The sequence below is a fragment of the Tachypleus tridentatus genome, chromosome 4 (assembly GCF_004210375.1).
Source record: "Tachypleus tridentatus isolate NWPU-2018 chromosome 4, ASM421037v1, whole genome shotgun sequence".
Lineage (NCBI taxonomy): Eukaryota > Metazoa > Arthropoda > Merostomata > Xiphosura > Limulidae > Tachypleus > Tachypleus tridentatus.
In genome coordinates, this window is record NC_134828.1 from 73,881,050 (window position 1) to 73,905,918 (window position 24,869).

At 33.4% G+C, this 24,869-nt stretch overlaps 1 protein-coding gene across 5 annotated transcripts in view; it reads right to left on the reverse strand.

Moving 5' to 3' along the window:
• Positions 1 to 24,869, reverse strand: part of LOC143249443 (serine/threonine-protein kinase VRK1-like) — a 93,815-nt gene that overhangs the window by 24,139 nt on the left and 44,807 nt on the right. For all 5 annotated transcript variants that reach the window (XM_076499291.1, XM_076499293.1, XM_076499292.1 and 2 more), the window contains exons 4-8: positions 22,002 to 22,057; positions 19,910 to 19,979; positions 15,154 to 15,347; positions 14,004 to 14,102; positions 12,540 to 12,672 (exon numbers count right to left, since the gene is read on the reverse strand). In XM_076499291.1, coding sequence (XP_076355406.1) covers positions 12,540 to 12,672; positions 14,004 to 14,102; positions 15,154 to 15,347; positions 19,910 to 19,979; positions 22,002 to 22,057 — 552 coding nt within the window. The remainder of the gene's footprint in view (positions 1 to 12,539; positions 12,673 to 14,003; positions 14,103 to 15,153; positions 15,348 to 19,909; positions 19,980 to 22,001; positions 22,058 to 24,869) is intronic.

Consider the following 24,869-nt stretch of genomic DNA (forward strand, 5'->3'; position numbering starts at 1 on the left):
TTTCTCACACTGAAAATGTATTTCAAGTATGAACTAACCCTTTTCACAAAGCTATCTAAATCCTTGTCTGTTGACTATAAACAGAAAATGTGCTAAGTTATTTTTGTTTTTTTTTTACAATCAGCACACCATTCTTTATATTCTATTATTTTCATGTCATTTCTAAACATGTACATATCAAGTGACTACTCTTCACCAATGGTACTGCACCACATATACTGGCACACACAGCTCCCTTTGCTATTACTGCTAAATTCTCACTTTTGAGAATTGGCAGGTATCAAAATACATAAAACGTTTGTGTATACAGGTAAGTACTTATCAGAAATATAATTATTGTGCAAGAAAAAAGTTAACTTCCAATAAAGTCTTACCTTTTCTCACATAAAGCTAGAATCCCAAATGACATGAAGTAGAGGTACTGGTGTAAGGTATGCAAAAGTAAAAACCTACAAAAAGCATCTGCTCCAAACATATGGGTGTGCCTGGTGACAAGAACAAATAACTTATAGGGCACTACAGTACTTTTAGTACAGATACATTTTTCGCTCAGGAAGTAGAAAATGAAACCAAAATTGATAAAAAGTTATTTGCACTAGGAGAATATAATCTGATAAGTGCATGCTACAGTAGAATATTAATAGAATGAGCTACATGTATTCTCAACCTTAATCAGACAGACAAGGTTCCATATCTTGCCCTTGTTATTAGGAGGCTGTAGATGTAAAAAAAGCATTGTCATTATAGCAGGTGGACTGTTATATATACCCAACAGTCTCAACTGTAAATAAACAAGAGTGCCAGATATCAAGCAATTGGAATTACGAAGAGGACATAACCTTTCATTTGTAACTGGACAAACTCCTAAAACCCCCACAGGAACAATCAGTACAACAAACTAAACCTAGCATTATAGGGTCATTGTGTTGTCTCAACTCAACTATGAACAGGGTAAAGTCATAGCCAGTATTATGGATAATATTATAGTTCCCTCAATCATAAGTGTAAGGCAGACATTCTGCAATTGGAATTATGAAAAGAGCAGCCAACAATCACCCAATCGTAAAAGAGCATGAATGTTCTGTTATTGGAATGATGAAGTAGATGAAATTTCCATTCACATCCCAAACTTGGCATTACAAGGAGGATCCCAAGTAAGCTGAATCTGATCCAACCAATAAATTTATTATTCTGTCTACTGCTGTCCTCATGGGAAAACCAATCAGAGTAAATGGAAGATTAGAAACCAGCTTTGTCCTATTTTCATTGAATGTACAATAACAAATTATGTGTTGTAAAATAAATTTATAAACTCATTCAGGAGGGAGCCTCCATGGTTCACCCCATCAGAAACTGGTAAGTACATCTATGCTCCACTAGAAGAAAAAGGATGGGAATAATGCAGTGGGATGTCAGGAGACATGTCACATCAGAGACAGTGCAATGGGTGTTCATGATTCGCTATTTGGAAAAGCATACCTATCCAGACTTATGCAATGAAAGGGTCAACAGGAATTGGCAGAAATTCCCTTCTGTTTTACTCAGGAAGTCCATGAGTGACAGTCCACCAGGGATTTACATTGAGTGATATCCTGTACATATTCATACACAACTGGGTAAGCACACAGTGGTCTTACAGAAATACCCCATCTCTAAGGTGAACATCATATACATGTCTAAACTAGTGAGGGACTGTGGCGAAGCATACCTGAACCAGGTAACACCTGCCATTGAGTAGGATTTCCTACAGCAGTGGTCAAAACTAGGGTTGCTGAAAAGAAAACATCAAGGAAAGGAAGTGATAAGACTTACCCCAGTCAAAGGAGAATGGACGTGAAGAATTGCCACAGGAGGAGGAGGAAGATATCCACCAGAGGAACGCACAGCCCGATTGTGCAGATAATGAGTGATGAAACAGAAGGGTTCCAGGAAAAAATAAAAAAAGGACATAAAAAGAAGTAGTATGTGCAACCTAACAATGTAAAGAGTAAGCCAGTCAAGAAGTCAATCCAGATCAGAATGTCAACATGGGTGGGAAATGGAAGGTAATGAAATGAATGTGAAAGCAAAGCCACTTACTCAGGCAGTGTAGTCCTTAGGGAGGGAGGATGGGACAGGATAGAGGATGACAGAGAAACTGTAAAGTTTGAGAAAAGTACCAATCCCACTGAGATGGTTCAGACAGGTCTTCCTATGGTCACAGGTTAAAAGCCATGCTATCATGCTTGTAAACTAACAGAATGACAGTGAAACAGTAAAGTTTGAGAAAAATACTAACCCTACTGAGATGATTCAGACAGGTCTTCCAATGGTCACAGGTCAAAAGCAATGCCATCATGCTTGTAAACTTACAACTGAAATTTTATTTAACACTCCTACGAAAAGTGGGGCCTATTAGGTGGTACACATTCACATAATAGTTGTTAACAAACTGTAGATTATAATTCAAGTTTAAGAATTATATATTAGTAAACTTCTTAATTTAGAAGTAAATATTAAAAAAAACAACCTAAATATCTATTTGTGTGTGTGTCACCTATGTTGAATGAATGCATTATTGTTTCAGATAAAATGTTTATGATGTTCACATACAAATATTTATATTTTGTAACAAATTAAGGACTCATTAACTATGGTGACAGATTAGAAAATAAAATATGAAGCTCCCATCTTTTCTATTTACTGAGATATTACTAGATTTAGTAGCCCCACAAACCTCTCTCCATATTTGGAAATTCTTACATACACCTACTTCGGTCTATGGCTTGTAGATAATCAATCAAAAGCTCAGAACATCCTCTATGTGGTTCTTTGAACCTCTGAAAAGTATTTATGTGAGAAGCCCTTTCTTTTTACAGCAGATTCCAAGTGATAAAACATTATTAAGCTCAAAAAAATTTTTTTTGAGACACAAATTGTGCTAAGTTACTAAGCCTGATAAATTATAGTGGAATTGTGTGGTATTCATAGATTGTAATTTATGACCTTTTGTTATTTCAAAATGCTCATATAAAACCTAAAACAAAAGTGTGTTAAATTCTCTATGTGCAAAATATGACAAATGCTTAGCAATTTATAACAAACAAATACAAAGTGTGTAACTAGAAAAGATAACCATTTTCCACGCTTCTTTATTTCCTGTTCAAAGTTTTGAGAAAAATAACTGAAATTTAAGAAATTATTTGGAAGGAGTATTAATGTGTATGCATATATAAAGTATTATAACTAAAATGTGACCGTATTTCATAAAATGTTGCTCCACTATAACACAGCCAAGAGTAGTCACTTTGTAAGGGCCAGTTTTAAGTTACTCGATACAATAGCACGAGTGCATGTGTACCACATCATTCAACTTTTGTAACATTTGTCACACACCAATGAAATGCCATTAAAATAAAAATGATACACACACAAACAAACAATGTTATGAGATTTAAACTATTTACACCAACCACCTGTAGTTTTGTGTTATAATTTGTATTTTTATATTACCACTAAAACAAAAAAAACATAAAAAACTATATTTCTATACATTTCCTTTTTATATTATGATGTAAAGCTAGTAAAACTATCCAAACCCATACAAAGATACAATAATGAAAATAATGGATAAAATATAACGTTTTCCAAAAAAAAAAAAAAAAAAGTAATTATCTGGAGGACATAAGAAGGTTATGAATATTTTACATGTGACATTTGAGTGCCTTCTCATGAATAAAAGTATTTATAATCTTAAAACAAAATTTACTTTGCATGTTGGTTGGTTAATAATCAAAAGTAAAAAATACAGGAGCAAATAATTAATTAAAAAGTTTTAAACATTATTCTAGAAATCTGATACTTTGTGCACGAATGCTGAAAAGATCAAAGGCAGAAGGCATACCACTGCCTATGGTAAATGGATATGCAATAATGTCTAAAGGAATGGGAAAGAAAAGATGCAATTTGTGGTGTAAAGTCGGTGGGCTGAAACAATATCCTTGCAAAAATCATGTGTGAAGAAAGTGTAGTGACATCTGAATAAAATATGTCTGACCAAGTTTGACAGAATATGGGCTGAGACAGAGGTAAGGTTTAGGGTAAGTTGTACATGTAAAGGTTAGGACAGCAGAACAAGACAGAGTAGTGTGGAACAGAACTTTGGAGAGGAGATGAAAAGAAGGGTACGCATTGATGTAAAGATCTCTCCAAGGTTGACAGAATGTAACTATCCCTCAGAGTTATTGGATTAAGAGCATAAGACCAAAGAGAAGGAAGTATGGTGCTCCAGTGGAGGGATCACTTTGCAAGAAGAATCTACTTGGAGGAGATAAATGATCTGCCAACAGCTTCAGGGAGTTAGGAAACTGGTAAGCTAAGACAAAAAAGTAGTAACTGTGGCCCCAGAAAGGAAATTTAGGATCTGAAAGCAAATAAACATGGAAATGATACCCACCTGGTTCTGTGATATAAGTAACCGCTATGGAAAAGTTGGGATGTGCGATAATCACACAAACCCTGATGGAAGTGAGATAAAACTTGACAAACTGTCAAAGGTTCAAGAATGGTTATATAGAAAGAAGATTCCACATTAATTAGACACTGAAAATCTTCCAAGAGTTAAGGTGGTCACTTCAACCATCCTAAGATGCATCTAGCAATATACGTATCTGAATGAGATGGAGGAAGTGGAACTCCTGCAGTGAACTGGTCCTTGTCTGGCTATCAAGTCAAGCTCGACTGGGAAAGGAAGGGTAAAAGGGTGGTTTAAGGGTTCCCAACCTTTTGGCACTCGCGACATGAAAATGTAATTGAAGAAATAAAATTAATGTTATCCCAAGCTACTTCTAACAAGGCTACGCGACTCCCCTGCCAAGGCTTTGTGACCCCCCTACCACCGGTTGGAAACCCCTGCAATAGAAGTATCACTAATCAAATAATATCCACTGAAGGAAATGCACAAGAGCTCGATAAATGGGAATGAGAGCTTTCAAGGTAGCCCACATCTCCAAAATAACTGCTGGCCAAAATCTTAAGGAAAATGACCATAAAGAAAAAAATATGCATTTTGTGTTGTTAGACTCAACCACTTATTTGAGTATAGCTTCAAAAGATGAAATTAAGAAAAGGGAAAAAAAACAAAACCTTTTTAGTATTTAATAGGGAAAATGGTATTAAAAAGATTAATGGCCTTTAAAAAACTAAAAACATTTCCAAGGTGGACAGTGTCACAATCACCAATAACACTGTAACGTTACGGACAAACCTCGGGAGAGAACATGCTTAAAATGGTGCTGTCATTGAGAATTGTAAAGGCAGCAACAAAGTAAAATGTAGCTTATTGTGACTTGAGTATTACACAGACAACATGCTGGTACCTCAGCTGCAGATAAGAGCAAACGATGAGTTAAAAAACTGTGACCAATGCATAGTCTAGTTAGAAGAACTTCCTCTTTCCTCAAATACAGGACCATAGTCCATGAATGGAACAGGCACAGCAGTGATAGTGCAAGAGCAGATAGATTTAGCTGCGTTGTTGGCAAACTCGTTCCTGTGAATACCAACGTGGCCCGATATCCAGAAAAACTGAATAGAAGTAGATGTTAAAGAGAAAATGGCATACAGTTTAGCAGTGAACACAGAAGCTGTAGAAGGCATTCTGCGCGCAGCCACCGAACCACAACAAACCATTGTAGAGCCCACACAGACACATGATTTTGAACCATCTGTATAAATAGGAATGGAAGGACGGTTTGAATGATGTTCAGCAAATAGCATATAGTATTTACAATTGGGAGTGTCTGCTTTTCTCAGATGACTTAAAAAAGTCACATTTGGGTAGGGTAAGAAGCCATGATGGGATGGGCCGACCAGTGGATACAGCAATGTTATCCAAAAACAGACCCAATTCATCCAACTGTGTGTGGATACAAAGGCCAAAAGGAGAAATGGCAGGTCGTCTGTTCTGAAAACGTATGACCCACCAAGGAAGAAAAACAATCCCAGGTGGGATGCTTTGGTAAGGAACGGAGTTTCAAAACATATAGTAAAGAAAGTTTGAAGTGGTGGTGGTGCAGAGAAAGTTCATGAGACTCAATGTATGAGCTTTGAACTGGGGAAGTGCAGAAAGTTCCAGTGCAGAGCTAAAGTCCTTGGTGATGAATGGGATCCAGCATGTTTAAGACCAAGGGTCTGGCAGAGCCACAGACCAGTGATCCAGAATCAAGTTTCAATCGAATAAGAACACGATATATCTTTAGCATAGAACATCGATCCACTCCCCAAGTGGTGGAAGAGAGGACACAGAGAATGTTCAGTGCTCTTGTACATTTGACTTATAGCTGCTTGATGTGTGGTATAAAGGTCAGCTTATGGTCAAAGATAAGTGCTAAGAACTTTGTCTCGGGGACCACAGGCAGCACAACTTCACCAATACGGAGTTCAGGATCAGGATGAATACCCCTTTGGCAACAAAAGTGCATGCAAAGAGTTTTAGCAAGAGAGTAGTTAAAGCCGTTTGCTGTGGTCCACTTCAGTAAACAACTAAGGGCAGTCTGTAGCTGCCGCTCAATATACCTCATGCTGGACGACTGACACAAGATGTAAATGTCGTCGACATAGAGCCTGTTTGCAACAGTGAGAGGGAGTTCTTCAGTGACAGCATTAATGTTTATACTGAAAAGTGTGACACTCAAATAAACAGCCCTGAGGGACTCCAAGTTCCTGTAAAAAAAGAACTGGAAAATGTTAAACCCGTATGAACTTAGAATCTTTTGTTCATTAAAAAATTTTAAATAAAAGTGGGCAAACGGCCATGTAACCCCTAAATATGGAGGTCTCGCAAAACGCCATACCTCCATATTATATCATAAGCCTTCTCAACGTCAAAGAATATTGATACAAGATGTCTATTGAGAAAGGCTTCTCTGATTGACATTTCAAGTCAAATCAGATGGTTCACGATGGAGCGCTGTTGTCAAAACCCACACTGGATGGGCAAGAGGAGGTTGTTTGATTCGAGGAACCAAACAAGACAAGCATTAACCATCCACTCTAAAGTTTTACAGAGACAGCTCATCAAAGCAATTGGATGGTAGTTTGAAGGAATCTTGGGATCCTTTGCATGATTAGAGAAAGATAGGGCAATTGTCTGGGCCAGGCATCAGAAAAAACATTCTCCTACCAGATCTGGTTAAAAACAATAAGAAGAATAGCAAGAGAAGCAGAAGATAGATGGTGCAGCATTTCATAGTGTACATCATCAGGTCCAACCAATGTACTGCCAGACCGATGAAGGGCCAGTCTGAATTCCAGCAATGTAAAAGGATGATTATAGTCACAGAGACAATCAGCTCAAAAGGAATGAGGTGATTGCTCTGCCCAAGTCTTGATGGTTAAGAAGGTGGAGGAAGAAGCAGAAGTGCTAGATACCCAGAAAAAGCTTTCACCTAGAGTATTAGCAATGCCCCGAGTATCAGCTGCTTCCTGGCCATCAGAGAGCAAGATCGAGGAACAGAATTATACTGCCCACTGACCTTTCGAATCTTGTCCCATATGACTTCACAAGTGGTGGTAGAAAATATGCTGGTTGTGAACTTAATCCAAGATTCCTTCTGACTTTGATGCCTTACCCAATGAGCATGTGCATGGGCCTGCTGAAAAGTGATGTGGTTTGAGAGTGTAGGATATCTACGGAAAGTATATAAGGCCCATTTTTGAGCCTTCTGTGCCATGAGGCAGGCAGGATTTCACCATGGATGAAAATATAGCAGAAAATGTGGTGAGGTTTTAGGAATACATTGAGCAGCTTCTTGTATAATACAGTCAGTTGCTGCTCCCACACAGATGATTGCAAGATCAAGTTCTGTGAGAAAAGTGAAAGAGAGCCAGTTTGCACGATCCAGCTTCCACCAGGACATGCAAATTGAGTGGCATTGATAATGGCAAGTCTCTCTCAAAATTATAGGAAAATGACACTTCTTGTGGATTATTGTCAACCCTCCATGAAAAATGGGAGAATAATGAAGTGGAGCAAATTGAGAGATCAATTGCAGAAAAGGACTGACTAGGTGCATGAAAATAAGTAGAAGAACCAGTATTGAAAAGAGAAAGGTTGTGATCAGAAGCATAAGCTCTACAGAGCAACCCCTCCCATCAATATCAGCACTTCCCAGAAGGGATGATGCCCATTAAAGTCTCCCAGGATTAAAAAGGGAGATGGCAACTGTTCAATGAGAGCATCAAGGTCTGATTGATCATATGTCTCTCCAGGCAACAGGTAGAGAACACACAGTGATATTATGATGCAAGGAAACACAGATGGCTATGTGCTCCAAGGGTGTGTCGAGTAGCAAAGACAGGGTGGACACATGCTGATCAACCAACAGTGCCACCTCTCCATGCACACATCCATCACAGCCAGTCATTTTTGTACAAAGAAAACTGCCGAAAGGTGACTGTATCAGCAGGTTTCAGAAATGTTTCTTGTGAGAAAAGAAATGCACAGTGGTAGGAAGGAATCAGTGTTTTGATGTTATCCAGATTAGAATGAAAACCTCGACAGTTCCATTGTATGAGGGTGGCCATTTTTATTTATGTGTTGGCAAACTGGGTGGAGAACCCTTCTGTTTACGACCATGTCTTTTTTCCTTACTGTCCTAATTCAAGGGAGGCCTATCAACTTACGTGGATCCCATCCTGGGTCGATTGGGCAGGTCTTTGCTGTTAAAGGATTCTAGTGAATGAGGACGTGAATGAATGATCATTCTGCATCTTGGGGTGGGAGAAGAAGATGTATCTGAGGTAATGCCTGAACCTGGAACCAAAGGATGTGGATCTTGGGGTTTGTTGGAATGTACACAATGGACAGAGATGTGTGATGAAATTGATTCATCAACTGTTTTAACCATGGAGGTAAAACGACTTTTCATTTGATGAGAGAATTATTTTTTTTGGAGGCACAGAGAGATCCACCTGCACTCCCACTGTAGTAGTGGAACAAAGTGCAGCAGCATACGTCCAGGATGAAGTTGCAGACAACAACTCTTGAGCCTCAGGATAAGTATTGTTATGAATTGTTTTCAAACACTGCACCTCTTTTTCTTCCAACAATTTAGAGCAAAAACGAAAGTAGGAAGGGTCGGAACAATTGCATTTGACACAACGAGGGTCCATTTCACACTCAGGCATCATGGTCCTTGCCACCATAACGAGCACACATCGAGAAACCACGATATGACGTCTTCGAGTGACCAAACCACTGACGCTGGAAACATTGGAGAGGGTTTGGAATGTATGGCCATACTCTGCAATTAAGATAACCTGCCTTGATGGTGGCAGGCGGACGTGATGACGTAAATGTGAGAATAAGGACATTGGTCGGCATCATAATTCCATCTTTGCAAGTGGAGATACGCCTCACTGCAAAAATTCCATGAGTGGAGAAACCATTGAGAATCTCTGACTCGGAGATGTTCTTTAAATCCCTCTCAACGGTAACTCCTCATGATGAATTCAAAGTAGCATGAGGTGTAACCTCAATAGGAATATCCCAAATTGCCTTTGAATGTAGGAGGAGTTCACTGTGTTGAGATGTGGATATTTCCACCAATATGTTACCAGATTAAAGCTTTTTTTTACTACTTTGGAGAGCCAGCAAGTCCCTCTGGTCCCTTTTGAATGAAGAAGGGAGACATTTCCCCTAAAGGTCTGTCTGAAAGTGAATGTAATATAAGAAAATAAGGTACAACAGATGTTGAAGATTGCTGCTCAGAATCTTCAAGGTGTGATTGTTTACCTGTGGACTGCTTTTTCACTATTTAAGATTTTATTTGGAAGATCCATAATAAAAAATGAAAATTTCGGTGTCCAATGACCCCACCCACAATGGAGCCCTAACAAGGGGACACACTACAATGTCAAACAAGGACACTGCAACAACACCAGGGTTACGTGAGCACTATACCCAAACACCTGCATCAGATACAATGTCCACAACACCTGTTGATTACATCCAAAACTAGTACTTGGTTGACCCTAGCCCAAATGGACCAGCCGACTGATCCAAGGAAGGCCACCCATCTAGAGGAATTCAAGGCCAAAGTGGTTGTTCGGGTTGGACCCCTCAACCACCAGGATCCTCTCCTTCCCTTCACAGGTCACCATGCACAGCAAACATGTGGGTGGATGTTTAAATCCCAGAGGAGGAAAACTGAAAGAACAGAACCTTCCTTGGGAGGTCCCTCACCATATACAGGAATCCACACTAAGGGAACTGAGAATTTCCACTGATCTAGGAGTGTTCACTGAAGGGAAAGCACCTGAACATGACTCATGACAATGAGAGCTTCCAAGGAAGCCCATATCCTCCAAACAGATAGAACATCATGAATTGTGAGAAAAGTGAGATGAAGGATGAATGAGCTGCTTGTTCCAAACCCAAAAGGGAGAGAAGGCTGGAAAGAAGAAAACCTCCCAGATGAACAGGATATTGAGAGGGGATAAGAACAAACCTTCCACTGTCATTAGGAATCCTACCCATGCTACTTCCCATTGGAGTAGAAGATTGTGGTCTATAGACTGTGAGGGAGAAGCAGGAAGCAGTCATCCATAAAAAGAAGAGTGTGAGGTTAATCTGACTGGTAGTCCCCTGAACTGGAAAACTTGATTTAAAGAATATACTATTGACAATAAGAGCATTATGGGGGAAGAATTCCAAATTCTAGATTACAAGAAGGAAATGAGGTTTCCATGGACATGGGAAAAGTACCCAAAACAAAGATCAACCTTACAAATGCAAAAAAACAAAAACGTCACTGATTTAACAAAGCAAAAAACATAAATTATCCAAATACAGCAATGAAGTATACATCACTAGTAATAATGATATGTAACTTATAAACTAATTAAATAGTTCCTTAGATATGCTTACTTCAATATTTGACATATGAATAGCAAATCAACAGATCAAAACATCCCCACATTGGTTTTCTCAGCCATTTTAATTTGTGAAAAGACTACCACATTCTTTCAATCCAAGATTTCAAGAAGTTAGGTTGTGTCTTCAGTTCACTTGAAGTTACATATTTTTTTCAAATCTAAATACATCCAAGTTACTAGGTTTAATAAATTATAGTGGAATTCTATGGTGTCAGTGTAGTTATGATTTTTTGATTTTTCAACTGTATATTAGAAAAACAAAAATTGTTTGATATCTTCCATGTGCAAAATTTTAAAAGGTTTAGCAACGTATGTCCAGCAGCAACAAAGTACAAAAGTCATAGCAAGAAGAATAACTGTTTGCTTTACTTCTTGATTTATTGTTCTATATTTTAAAAAAAACAAGGTTAATAATCTGTTTATAAATAGTTATAATTTATGTACACATATACTATATAATAACTGAAATGCAACTGTGTATTACAAAATATTAGTCTACTGAAACACAGCCACAACAGGAAAGACTAATGGTCAGTTTTATATTATTGGATGCACAACATATAAATGTTAATTTGAATGTCAATATAATATATATCTGTGTATTATGAGATTTAAGTTACTTAAATAAAACATTTGTATTTTCATGTTGTATGTAGTAATTCTAGCATAAAAAGAGCATAATTTAAATTTCCTAATTTTTTTATGAGGTTGGTTAAGAGATAGACCCCACATAGTTAGAGCACAGAAAAAACAGCAAAATACAGTCTTACTGAAATAAGCATTTGAAATGAATTTAGGAGGTTTCAGAGATTATGCAAATAATATCTGAGATTTTTTGGGATGACATAGTTTTTAATCATAATATGAAATTACAAAAACACTGACTAGTAAAGAAAAGGGCTTTATATTTTCTACTCTATGGTCTACAAAGTATGTAATATTAACAAACTTGTAAGACAACTATATTTACAAAAACCAAAACAATAACCATTATTAAATTCACAATTCATCTAAAATTCCTTAGATGACAAAGGACACAATTATTTAACTGACCTCAGTACAAGCACTGATGTCGTGAAATGTGTAATTCTCCCATATATAAGTAAGAACAAAGTCACAATTTTAAATTCATATGTTAAAACCTTACCACAGATTTCCTGGGAGTACTGTAAGTAAAATAAAGAGAACAAAACTTCTTTATCAGGTGAATAACATGGCACCATGGCAATTGATAAAAACTACTGAAGAGTTGGAGTGTGACAGATCAAAATAAGGAAAAAAGAGAGTCCAAGTCATCTTATCATTGTCAGAAACATTATCATATCAAAAAAAAGAAAACAGCCAAATATATGAATCTAGTTCTCTGCAAATTAAGGTTTGTCTGTCCTCTGCAGATAAAACAAACCACTTCCTGAGATGGGAATTTTCACACAAGTTCAAAAATGGAGTGAAATTGACAAAATATATGGACTAGTGTGCTGAGTGCAAACATTTTTTTTAGTAATGCTTAGAGGGCGTGTAAAGATTGAGACAGCTTTGTGCGAGACGAGGCAAATACATATTGGAACATATGTAATAACAATAAAGAATCTTCTACTGTTTCAACATTGAGATCCACTCACCTCCAATATGGGCATCTCTACTTGTAAACTCAATAGTACCATCATGAGCTTTACGAAGGTCCTCCTTGTATTCTTTATGGATACCACAACTAGTGTTATATCTACAAGCTAGTCCATAATCTACAAGGTACACCTGTGATAAGAAAATGTACTTGTAAGAAAACATTTATACTCTTAAAAGACATGAATGATCTTTACAAAATGCTTTTTTGGTAAAATATCCATACAAGAAAGCTTTTATTTTAAAACCTTTTCAGATTGTGATTGAACTACAGAAACCTTATGTTAAGTTGTTACTTACAATAAAATGCTAGTTAGTTTTGGAAAATACTTCTACAGGTACAAATCTTCTTGACTGCCAATGTATGTTTGTTAATTCCAAGCCTTATATTGTGCCGACACATACAAAACCATTTAAAATATTGTACATATTTCAGAAAACAATTAACTCTTCAAATAATATATCTAAAATATAATTCATACACTTTTATCACAGAACAGCAGTAAACTATACCTTATAAACACAAATATATCATACATTAATGCTGTAATTATCAACATGGGCACATTTAATTATGCTCCCATAATTTTTTGCACAATATCATTTTTCACTAACATGAGCAAACTTTGGTCCAATACCTTATAATAATTAAAAACTTATCGTTACATTATTTTCTCAGCACATCATAAATATATTATGGTAGACAATAAAAAACAAAACATATAAATAATGCTGGCCATCTGCAGCTGTTTGATATCTTGATAACAGAAGAGTTAAATTATAATATTCCACAGATGATTATGAAATAAACATTCTGATTCTAGTTCCTTTTATTCCATCTAGTATAATAAATATACTGTTAAAAAATCAAACGTTAGAGATTTATTAATTATTAATTCTCCACTCTAAAGAGATATAAAAATATAACAAATCAGAAAATGTTACACATCTAATTGAAAAACAAAAACAATTTATGGTTATCCATGACACTACGACTTACAAACAAGGCTTTTTTTTGTTGAAAAATCAAACAGGATATTATATATGGGGTTTTATAATCCATTTTACTTGATCATGTAATTATCTGAATTAATTTAGGCAGTTGACAACATTATTATATTCCATCAAATTCTTTATTCTATAATGTATAGCAAAAACAATTGTTTTATGACTGCACATTTATATCAACATTATATATATGTATCATACATGCACACACATAAACAGGATACTGTTCATTCCTAAATTTAACTCTACATATGTTTTCCTAAATGAAAACCTATATACAGGAATAAAAACTACTAATGATATTTTATGCCATCAACATATAAACTTGTACAAAATACAAGAAAACAAAGTTTATTACATTAAGAACATTGCTAATATAAGACAAACATGACCTAACAGTACTGGAAGGTGCCATGTGTCTTAACTCCTAAAAATTTGAGAACCCCACATATTACCTGATTTTCTCTGCCCTTTCCAAATCCTAGAAGCAGATTTGACCCTTTAACATCAGCATGAATGTATCCAAAACTGTGTATATATTCTAAAATGTCCAGCTATTCAGTAAAAAGGTCAAACTTTTATTGTTATTAAAATACAAGCAAATACTACAAAACTGCAGAAATGTCTGTAACAAAATTAACATAAAGAAAAAGTAATTTTACGATAAACATTCTGAAATGTATTTGGAAATTCAAGTTCTGTCAAAGATAAATTGAAAATGTATGCACCAAATTAACCTTATGTTTAATACAAGTTTAACACTTTATGTACATAACAGTTTTTCAACACAAATGAAAATGATTCAATTGAAGTACAATGCGTTCTCCTAGCAGAAAGCAAAACTTCTAAATACATAAATATTGGTGCAAAACATTACAAATCATACACTTTTTAGGCAGTTAAATGTTCAACTTAGCATTACAAACACAGAATCAAATTATTACATCTCAATTTTTGCTTCTTTCACTCTTTAAGCAAAACTGCATCTCAGGAGCAACAATAAGCATAGAATAAGGAATTACAGAAAATACAGATGATTCTAAAACAACATTCATGTACGATATACTGATTTTGAAATGTACATACAAGATAAAGTGAAAACACATATACACAAGTCTAACCTAAACAGTTTCTGTAAGTATATTACAAAACCAAAAAGGGGATGTTATTGTTCTTTTATGTTATACTTCTCTTTAAATATTTCTTCTTACAAAAATTAATGAAATTCGTTTCATACTTGATAAATTTCAGTTTTATATCTTTATTATATTTATTATCATGACATAACAGAGCTACACATACCACACAAAGAGCAACCTGTGTCATCCACATCATATACACACACATCATAAAGAATAGCATGTGTCATCAATCACAGACATTTCAAAGAGTAACTTTTATTGTCCAAACCCTAGATATACTACAATCAGATACTGCAACCTGCACAGAATGATTTTCTAATATTCAAATAAAACATTTTCTTTTATTAAGAGGTACTAAATTTCTACAGATTTTTCACACAAAATGTGTGTGTGTGTGTGTGTGTGTGTGTAAATAACCAGTTTATTCTAAAAATACTTTGTAAAAATAAACTGGTTTACTTACAATTCTAATACCTAAGGTGTAAACTGTTTTTTCTGAGAACAATTTATTTCTGTTCAATAACTTTTGTAGATCTTCCCCAAATCTTTCCATTACCATGAAGCGATATTTAACACCATGGTATTCATGTGAGCCTGAACCAATAAATCTTGGCATTCCTAAAAAGTCCAAGTTCTTCTTCAGCATCCATTCATCAACTGTAAAAAAAAAGAAATTTATGTTAAACAAACTGAAAAACACTTTGAGTAAAAAAACAGCAATTAATAATATATATTCCATAAATTATAATGTGATGGGTCAACCTTTTTCTTTGTTTACATTTCTTGGGTCCATGTCATGGAAACTCCTCTCTTAAATTAAGTAGCACTTTACATAGAAGTTTGTGTTGTGGTATTGCATATGAACAGAAATTGTTTAAGTCTACATGTTTACACTAGCATATTATTTAGGTGAAGAGATTTCAAAAATATAATATATCTTATGTGCCATAGAACCATAATAAAAGAAGAATGTTCTCAAACACCTCTTAGAAGACAGCCAATCTTCTGTTCTTGTTTTGTTAAACAAAACATCAGTCTTACCATCACAACCCACATCATCTGAGACAGAGAAGCAAAAGCCATTCTGTATTTCTACTTTGGCAAGATTGCTGCCTCTAATAAACTATGTAACAATTTTGTGTTAATTACTGAATATTATATTTCACATTTACATTTCATTAAAATGTCACTTTCTGTTAAATTTGTGTAATCAATTCTTTTTTTCATTATAATTTAACTAAATGAATATGTGAAGCATGCAACTCTCAGATAAGAATAATTTTGTTGTAGGCAATGTTTATTGTAAGTTACAAATGTGTGTGTGTGTGTATAATTTGGCTAAATGACAAAATTAAATTGAGTTTTAGACAAAAGCTGAACAATATAAAATTAATGTTAGATGAAACTAGATTAGGCTGTTAGCCAATTGGGTGGTTCAGTATTGTAAATTATGAGTTTGCATTTTCAACACGGTAAAAGAGATACAAGTATAATCATTCACAACAAAAGATTAGCACATGTTATTTAGTTGTAAAATTAGGCCAATTATTAATTGCATGAATTTTGAACAAGCCATAGCATTTAAAGTCAAAGAAGTAACAACCTTTAAGTGGATTGGATTGTGTTATTCTTTTTAATAAAACAATCAAAAAGAATCTACCCATTAATAAGAATCATTACATTACTGTTCTCAGAAGTGGGATTATTTTGTAAAAATAAAGATAGAAAAAATTTGTTAGAAATTCTGAGGCAATGGAAAGATGATTAAGGAGGAAGACAAGAAATTACAGAACAAGAAGAAATAGAGAAGATTATGAATTAAACAAATATGAAAAAGTTGAAACAATACACAGAAACTTAACAGTGTAATTACAAAAATGGGATATAACATTCATAGAAAAAGTGCAAATGCAGGTATGTTTCATCAAAGGAAAGACTGTTGTATTTACGAGAATTGCAATTTGTTGCTAATGGTAAAGTATTTTCAATCATGATGCATTAATTTTTTACTCTGGCAACATAACTCACCACAAAAGACATTTCTACAGCTTTCTTATATATTGTGCCCGAAATTATGTCTTCATATATATTTTGTTTACTTCAGCCGAATATAAGCTTCCTGTTCTCAACGCTTATGTAAAAAACCCATTATTAATAAAATTATATCAACAAGTGTAAGAACAACTGTCTTGTGATTCGTACACATTACAGAAATATGAAAACAGCTTACTAGCTAATTTCAACATAGACTTCATTATAGGTAAATTGCCCTGCTAAAGAGCCAAAAATTCCTGCTGGAATTGTTTCTAGACAACACCACAGATGGTGCCTACTAGTAACATTCTTTTAACAATCAACATGAAAAGAATGCCCCACACAAAACATACAGATAAGAACAACACACCATCCTAATTTCTTGTCATAAGTTAATGGAAAATACAAAACACCAGAAAGATTTGGTGAATGGACAGCAAATAAGTAAAGAAAGATGATTTTGTTTCAACTCTCTCAACATGTGATCCATCAATATGACTGACCACGTGATCTCTTTGTACTCATTTAAGGCCTTCACAACTTTAGTACTCCTAATTTGCAATATAGCATGTACATCTTCATAAAATCAGTCAGTCTTTCAGTTAACATTACAAGGCTTTCACATACAAAAAATCCATTTTCAGTGAAGTATTTTTAATAAACTAAACTAAAGATTTTGTCATCAAATATATTCAATATTTGTTTTGAATAGTCTATGTCCAAAGTAATCATCTTAAGATTAAAAATACTTCTTATCTCAGAAATTAAGTTTCCTTTGTGTAATCCCTAAAACAATTCAAACTTTTTTCTTCAGTAAAATTTTATATTTTATCCGTTATTTTCTTTATCATATCTTAAAATGGAATCAGTCAAACAGACTGACTTCGTAACCACACACACACACACACACAAATCTAAATACTCCTTTTTTCTTTCTAGAGTGACTTCAAATTTTAACATGAAATGACATTTGATTATTCTAAGTAGCTTTAAGCTCATAATAGTGTACATCTATTTATACTTAAATTTTATTGTTTTATTGCCCTTTGAACTGTGTAACTACTATTCATGCTATTACAAGTTGTAAATAACTTGGAGAACATAATGCACACGTTACACTATCACATTACATTACCTACACGTTACTTATATGTGTGCACCGTAAAACATTTTTATTATTATTTATTTTGCTTAATTTAAACCAACCAAAAATGTAAATTTAAAGTACCATTGTTTTAAATGTGCAAGAGCATTCTTTGAGGGATTTACTAATTAAGGAATGATGTTTTTTTAGTTAGCTGGATTTTTTAATATCATATAATAAGCATGTTAAAATTTAGAAAATAATTTGAAACAACAAAAACCTACATAAGGTGAGTGAGATATTGACTAGATTTTCAACTACTATTAGTTTAGAAATGCACATTTAAATGTTTTTCTTTTTAGTTAACAAAAACAAAAGGTACCATAAATGACAAAATTAGCAAGTAAAATCTCTATATTAAGACTATTTATTTGTGTAGTTAAGCTTATCTCTTGTTACATGTTTTTAGATGTTGTAGAACTTGAACTCAAAGAGTGTATTTAACATTCTTCTTTTTACCCCACGTAATCCACATAACCACTCAACAGGTCACTAGCATCACTACTAACATAACAAACAATACTACACAAGTATTAGACATAGTTATGTAAATTATAGTGTGTAATAATATATTTCCTTAGCATTAATACTAGAATAATAATTTTCCTATCCTTCTTACTTCAATACAAAAAAAATAACTTTAGTATTCTCTCATATAAAGCCTAGTTTAAATGTATCTCAGGATGGCTGGTATGGGTATTAACACTTTTACAAAAATAAAGCAGAGAACAATGTTTTGACCTTCTAAGGTCATTATCAGATTAACATCTTTGAAATTTTTTTTTTACTTCAAATGGGTTTTCATCATTACAAAAGCCTAGATTAAATGTAGATCAGAGCTAGTTCACTTCATTACAAGTGGCATGCCATCTCCTACAGTTCTTAAATTATTAATTCTCAACTTGTTAATTTCTGTGCTATTGGTAGCATAGTTATTAATTTGAGGAATTTTAACATTGATTTATCAGTAACATGTAGCAATATCTCGATTTAGAAAGCATCTTACTCAATATATAATATTTGATGCAGCAGTAACAATGTAACACTTGGAGAACTAAGTTACTTTCATTGAGTCAGCAATTTCTGCACAATCTGACTGTTCAACTGCGCACTTTGAAACTATTTTCTCTATACACTAGGTGATTAATGGAAAGCTATTAGGAAATAGTGGCATGCTTTTGAAATGCCAGACAAACAACAGAGCCTTTAATAATGACAACTATACTGTAAGTTCATTGTTCAGATGTATGGCTACTAGATACAGCATGATAAGATATGACAACATGACTATAACAACTTGGCAAGACCAAAATCATTTGAATACTACATACTACATTTTATAGATCTGTGCTTCACAGCTAGTGAGCAAGAATTAGAACGTTAGTTATGCTAAAATTCATTAGTTTCTTCTATTCTCCATATTTATCCTAAATTATATTCATTAGTAGTTTAACATACTGAGAATGTCACTTAGGTCTGAAACAAAATTCTTACGCCCTTGTTTTTACAAGCGTCTGTTTTACAAAAAGGAGTATCTCTCACACAGAATACTATCTTTGTTGTGTACCTAACATCACAGACACTGCTTTTATTTGCTGCCTTTTATGTACATAAATAAAACAATAGTCAAATTTTAAAATCACTTTAGTCCTCACTGTAGATGTTGCTGATTTTGTGTATAAATCAAAATCATTTGATATATGGATGGATAAAGAATAAATCTGAACTTGTCCCTTACTACAAAAAAATTGAATAGTATCCATTTATTACATTCCATTTAATCTAAATATATATATTTTTTATATTTAATAGTAATACAATTATGTTCTTTGCAATTTTTTTCCTTTAAACATTTATTAGTTGTTCTTTCACTTTCATAATATTTTCTGGAACATAAAGATTCCAGTACATGTTCTGCCAAGTTTTTCACATATTTATTAGTTTTGTTAGAAATTGCAGTTTCCTTTCTTCAGTTTCTCTTCACTTACTATCTATTCACTTTTTAATGTGTTTTTTAAATCATAAACAATCCATTACTTACTCTGTTCTGTTTTTCCAACACGATGATAGAAATGCATCTCAGCAAAAAGTGGGCCATTACTATGAGGCTCCTGTTTAAAAAAAATTTTTTTTTTATTCTACACAACTTAATACTACTGTTTTATGAACTTGCATGGGCAGATCTTGGATCAGAGTATGAAATTACCATAGATTTTAACAATTATTTTGATATTCAAAGTTTATACAATAAATTCAAAGACAGCATACAAGTCTTAGCAATTAAACTACAGCAATTTTTTTTTTACTTGCAAATCTGCATTATTTCATCAACAAGCACTATAAAAACAATTTAACTGGCTCCATAGAATAACTGAATTTTATATACGTAAGTGACACCAGAAGGTGCCAACACAGCAAACATTACTTTCAGCATTTTATTATAATTGGATTACAAATCTGCATTGTAAAAATTATCACTGACAGAGAAAAGTAACAATTCATGAGACACTAACAAAGAAAAATGTTTTTATTTTCTCACCAACGTATGTTCAAAACCAAAAATGGACTTAAATAATCAAAGTAAAGATTTACATTTAAAAGTCTTCTATTTTTTGTTGTTGTTGTTGTTTTTTTTGAGGGGTAAAATATAATTTAATGATTCTATTATACCAAAGAAGGTTAATTTCTTGTTTTGTTCAATAATATTCTTAAGTAAGCTGTAAATACTCAGAACATTTAAAAATTTACACTCAGTATATGCAACACTCCATGTATATGTAACAAAAAACTTATTAAATCATTCAGAACATATCTGTATTAAAGATAAGTACATCTGAGCATCTATACAAAAGCCTTCAAAAGTTAAATAATTTTAAATAATGTGAGCTTTACATTTCATCACTAATTCTTTTATATTTCTCAAACCTTTTCAACCAAGATATAAATAACATCTACAGATATATAGTGTAGAGTATATTTAAATGATTTTTAATATACAAGCCAGAAAGTCACACGGAAAACACAACCAATATAGTTACGATAGAAAGAAATGCATTTGAACTACATCTTTACATCGTTTGGCATTTTGTAGGAAGTGTGTAGCTGCTGACAAAATCATTACTTTTAATATTTAAAAAGAAGCTTCTAAAAGAATAACTAAAAACTTCATGTTTGTTCTTGCTTGAAGTGCAAGTGAATATAGCAACAGAATGTTAGACTTTCTTATACAAAAAGACGACAGTTAGAAACATCTTTATTGCGAGAAATAAAATATATGTACATACAGTTCATTTACCAGTAACTTGATACAAATTCCTAGAACTGGCCTTGAGAGTAAATTGTTGTAGACATTTCTGAGTTCAAACTATCCCATGTCTACTTGCAAAGTTGCAGCTGGGTTTCTTAGTAACTGTTTAAAGTTCAATAGCATGCTTGTAACCAATAGAAAGAGCAGATTATTCTTTTCATACATTTACTTTTGGCACAATTATAACAAGGTTAAGTTCATTGTTGAGAGCAGATTCAGAAGCATTTGGCAATTCTCTCATTTCATATGCATTAGTTTGATATAATTTAAATTGTATTTAGATTTTACTTTTATATTTTTAATTAATTATGTATTGTGTTTTGAGATTTATACTTAAAACATTTAATTACACTGGCCTGCAATGGTTTTATTGACTTCACATTTTAATATGTTATACAGTAATTCATGTATGCTAAGTTCCAAAATGGTAACCATTTTTCTCCATCACATACACAGAAATTTCAAAAACATCACATGCATTTTACATAAGAGAATCATTTTTATTGGAATCTGGTCACAATTTGCTATACTTAAAATGTCAACAACAATTAACTAAATATTTCTCTACACCAATTGCAAAATGAGTGTTATTAATCATTCTAAAACCCAAAAGAAATACACTGCTAGTATATAAACAGTTGACAGGTACAGGATGTGTCATTTATGGATAATATTCATTTGTACATGGACTTTAACACTGCTTTTTCCTTTCAATATTATTTATTCTCAAATTGAAACTTGCATATACTAGATGCTAAACAATAACTATTTTTCAAAAATCCCAAGAGTATTTCTGATAAACAGAATACATGAAACAAATACTTACAACTTTGATAACATATGAAGCTTCTGGTCCTACAATTTTCGATATATCATCTGAAGCTGAAAAATAATAAAACCTTTGTTTTGTGACAAAAATTTTAAACCAACATTTGTAACAACAACTTGAAAAACTTTCAATATGAGACTGGGTTTCTCACTTGTGTATGAAAAGTTATTTTTATTAACACTCCTACGAAAAGTGGGGCCTAATAGGCCCCAGAGCAACTTCAAAGGTTATTAATATTAGGCTAATAAATTTGTATTTAAATGAAATTGCCATTTCATTTCATTAAATTGCCTATTAGGCCCCACTTTTCGTAGGAGTGTTAAAGTATATATACCCTAGCACTGTAAACACCACATACCTAACCTGGAAAAAACAAAAAATGTTTTGCAATTATTATGGCATTTCCAGATGAAATGGGTTTCCCCTCCAAAATGAATAAGACAGATCCAATATTTAATACGTTTCAGCAAGATATTTTGAAGTAATACTAAGTCCATTAAAACCCACCAAGTCTCCAAAAAGATAATAAACAGACTGCACAAAAGTTTTTAAGACATAGGAAATTATTTGTATTCACACAAAACAAAAAAACAGATGTTTGGTAGTACCTTCCCTTGATGGGCAGTTATTTATACTGGAGAAATAGTTTAATCATACAGGCTTTATTTCCTCAAGGTTTATTTCAGGCCAACTGACTCCTTAAAAATGTTGTTAGAAACTAAATAAATCCTGCATTACTTTAGTTGAATCAGCAATGACAGACATATTCATAGTGAAAAGCATACAGGATGTTCCAGACATTCAGCTGGTCTACCTATCAAGGACACTGCTGTTAACCATCATACAAACATGTAGTTCTACAACCACATCTCTGACTGGCAGATCAAAAGTTATTTATAAGGGATGACTAAAAACAAAGACAGCTTGAACAAAATCAACTTAATGGCTTTCTTACCAGTGTTAGGTGATAGCTGCACATATACAAATGTAAAATTTGCAAAAATGCCTATTTTAAAATAAGATGGAAGAAAATGCATAATATGCCTGAAGACCACACTTTTCCTCCCTTTTCTGATTCAGGCCTGTATTCATGTCAATTTACTGAATAAACTGAATTTACAAATGCACATGGTCAAGAAGCACTATAATTTTCTTTTGCCTTTTTGAACAGTTACAAGTCAGATAACACAAACTTTAAAAAGAATGCATCTTTACAATGACATTCCAGTTCCAACTATAATTTAGAATAATCTTTTTAACAACAAATTACAAAAGTTATCAATAAAAAAAATAAAATATCTAATACTTATTCAACACTTAAAGTCCTTTAATATAAAAAATGCAAAATAAAGTGCCAAAAATATATAATACTCCTCAATAATGTTAACACTTCAATCACCAAAAACCCTTTAACACAGATATCACAAACATAATAACACAATAGAAAATTCTTAACAACTAAAGTTACAGTGTAAAATGAACTGTGCAAAATGAAATCATACCTAAGAATTACATATACCTCAAATACATTTTCATATAAAGAATGAACCCTTTTAACACACATACAGGGTATTCAGAAAGTCACTGTGCAGTTTTGTAATCATATGTCTATTCAGTCTTGAAATAGCCAGCAACTGATAGAAGTGTTTAGAAACAAAATAAGAAGGATCCAAGCCTGAATTTATGCTAACGGGGGTCACTTCCAACATTGTTTATGATTGTCATTCATATTTACATCCTGTATTCTATATTGAAACATGTCTGTTAATAAATATATAAGTGCACAGTGACTTTCTGAACACCCTGTATATTGCAGTTAAAATATAATGCAATATACAAATTAAAAACAGAGCAAGTTGCTTAATGGCCAGAGAATACATTTGTTATACAATAATAAAAAGAAAATAAAAGCGAAAACATATTTAAAATTATATATACGACAAAAACTCGTTAAAAGTGTATGCCAATATCTCAGAACGAAAAACCAAGAGAAATTCAAAAAATTAAAACTGAATATAGCATCAAAGATATCCCAAATGATGCTAAATGTGCAGGAATAGCCTTCCCCCACCCCACCCCAAAAAATGGAACTCAGAGAAAAAGAACTAACCACAAAAACCAATTAGCAGTGAGTGATAAACAGCACTATCTCATCATAGAAGATCCTAAAAGCAAAGAAGCCAAGTGTGGAGAGAACGATCTGGAAATGACAGTCACATACAATGTGAAAGGAAGGAGGAGAAGGTATCCCATAAAAATTCCTAAATATAACACCAAAAAAAGGAGATATAAACATTAACTGCAGGAGTACCAATTGTGCAAAATAAAGCTAAAAGGAAAAAAAGCCTGTTAGGGGGCAAGATGCAATTGACATAATTAGGAAGAAATTCTGCCTGATGGTTAAGCTTAACAAAAAGAATTAAAGCCTGTATGGGATGAAGTTTGCATGTATCCAATCTCAAAAGAGAGACAAAAGATCATCACAAAAAAATATCACGAGAAGGGGAATATACAGAGAAACATTAAAAAAATAACTTAGACAAGACTGACACATTCTGCATTAGAGGCCTGGAAAGCACTTCATGAGAAGGAAGAGAAAACAGGTTCCACTATTATAGGAGGAAGGCAAGCAGCACTGAAAGCAGGTGGAGTGAGCACTGGCTCCTAGGAGCTCTCACAAACAAAATTAATGGTAAGTATAATGTATTAATTAAACATAATAAAGAGCAGAAAGTATAAAGTAACAATTACATAAAATTAATGGTACGCATTATAAGCTATAAAGAAAGATGAAAATTAGACAGTCAATACAGTAGAAATGCTAAGAAATTGTGTAGAAAAGATAATGCACCAACAAAATCAATG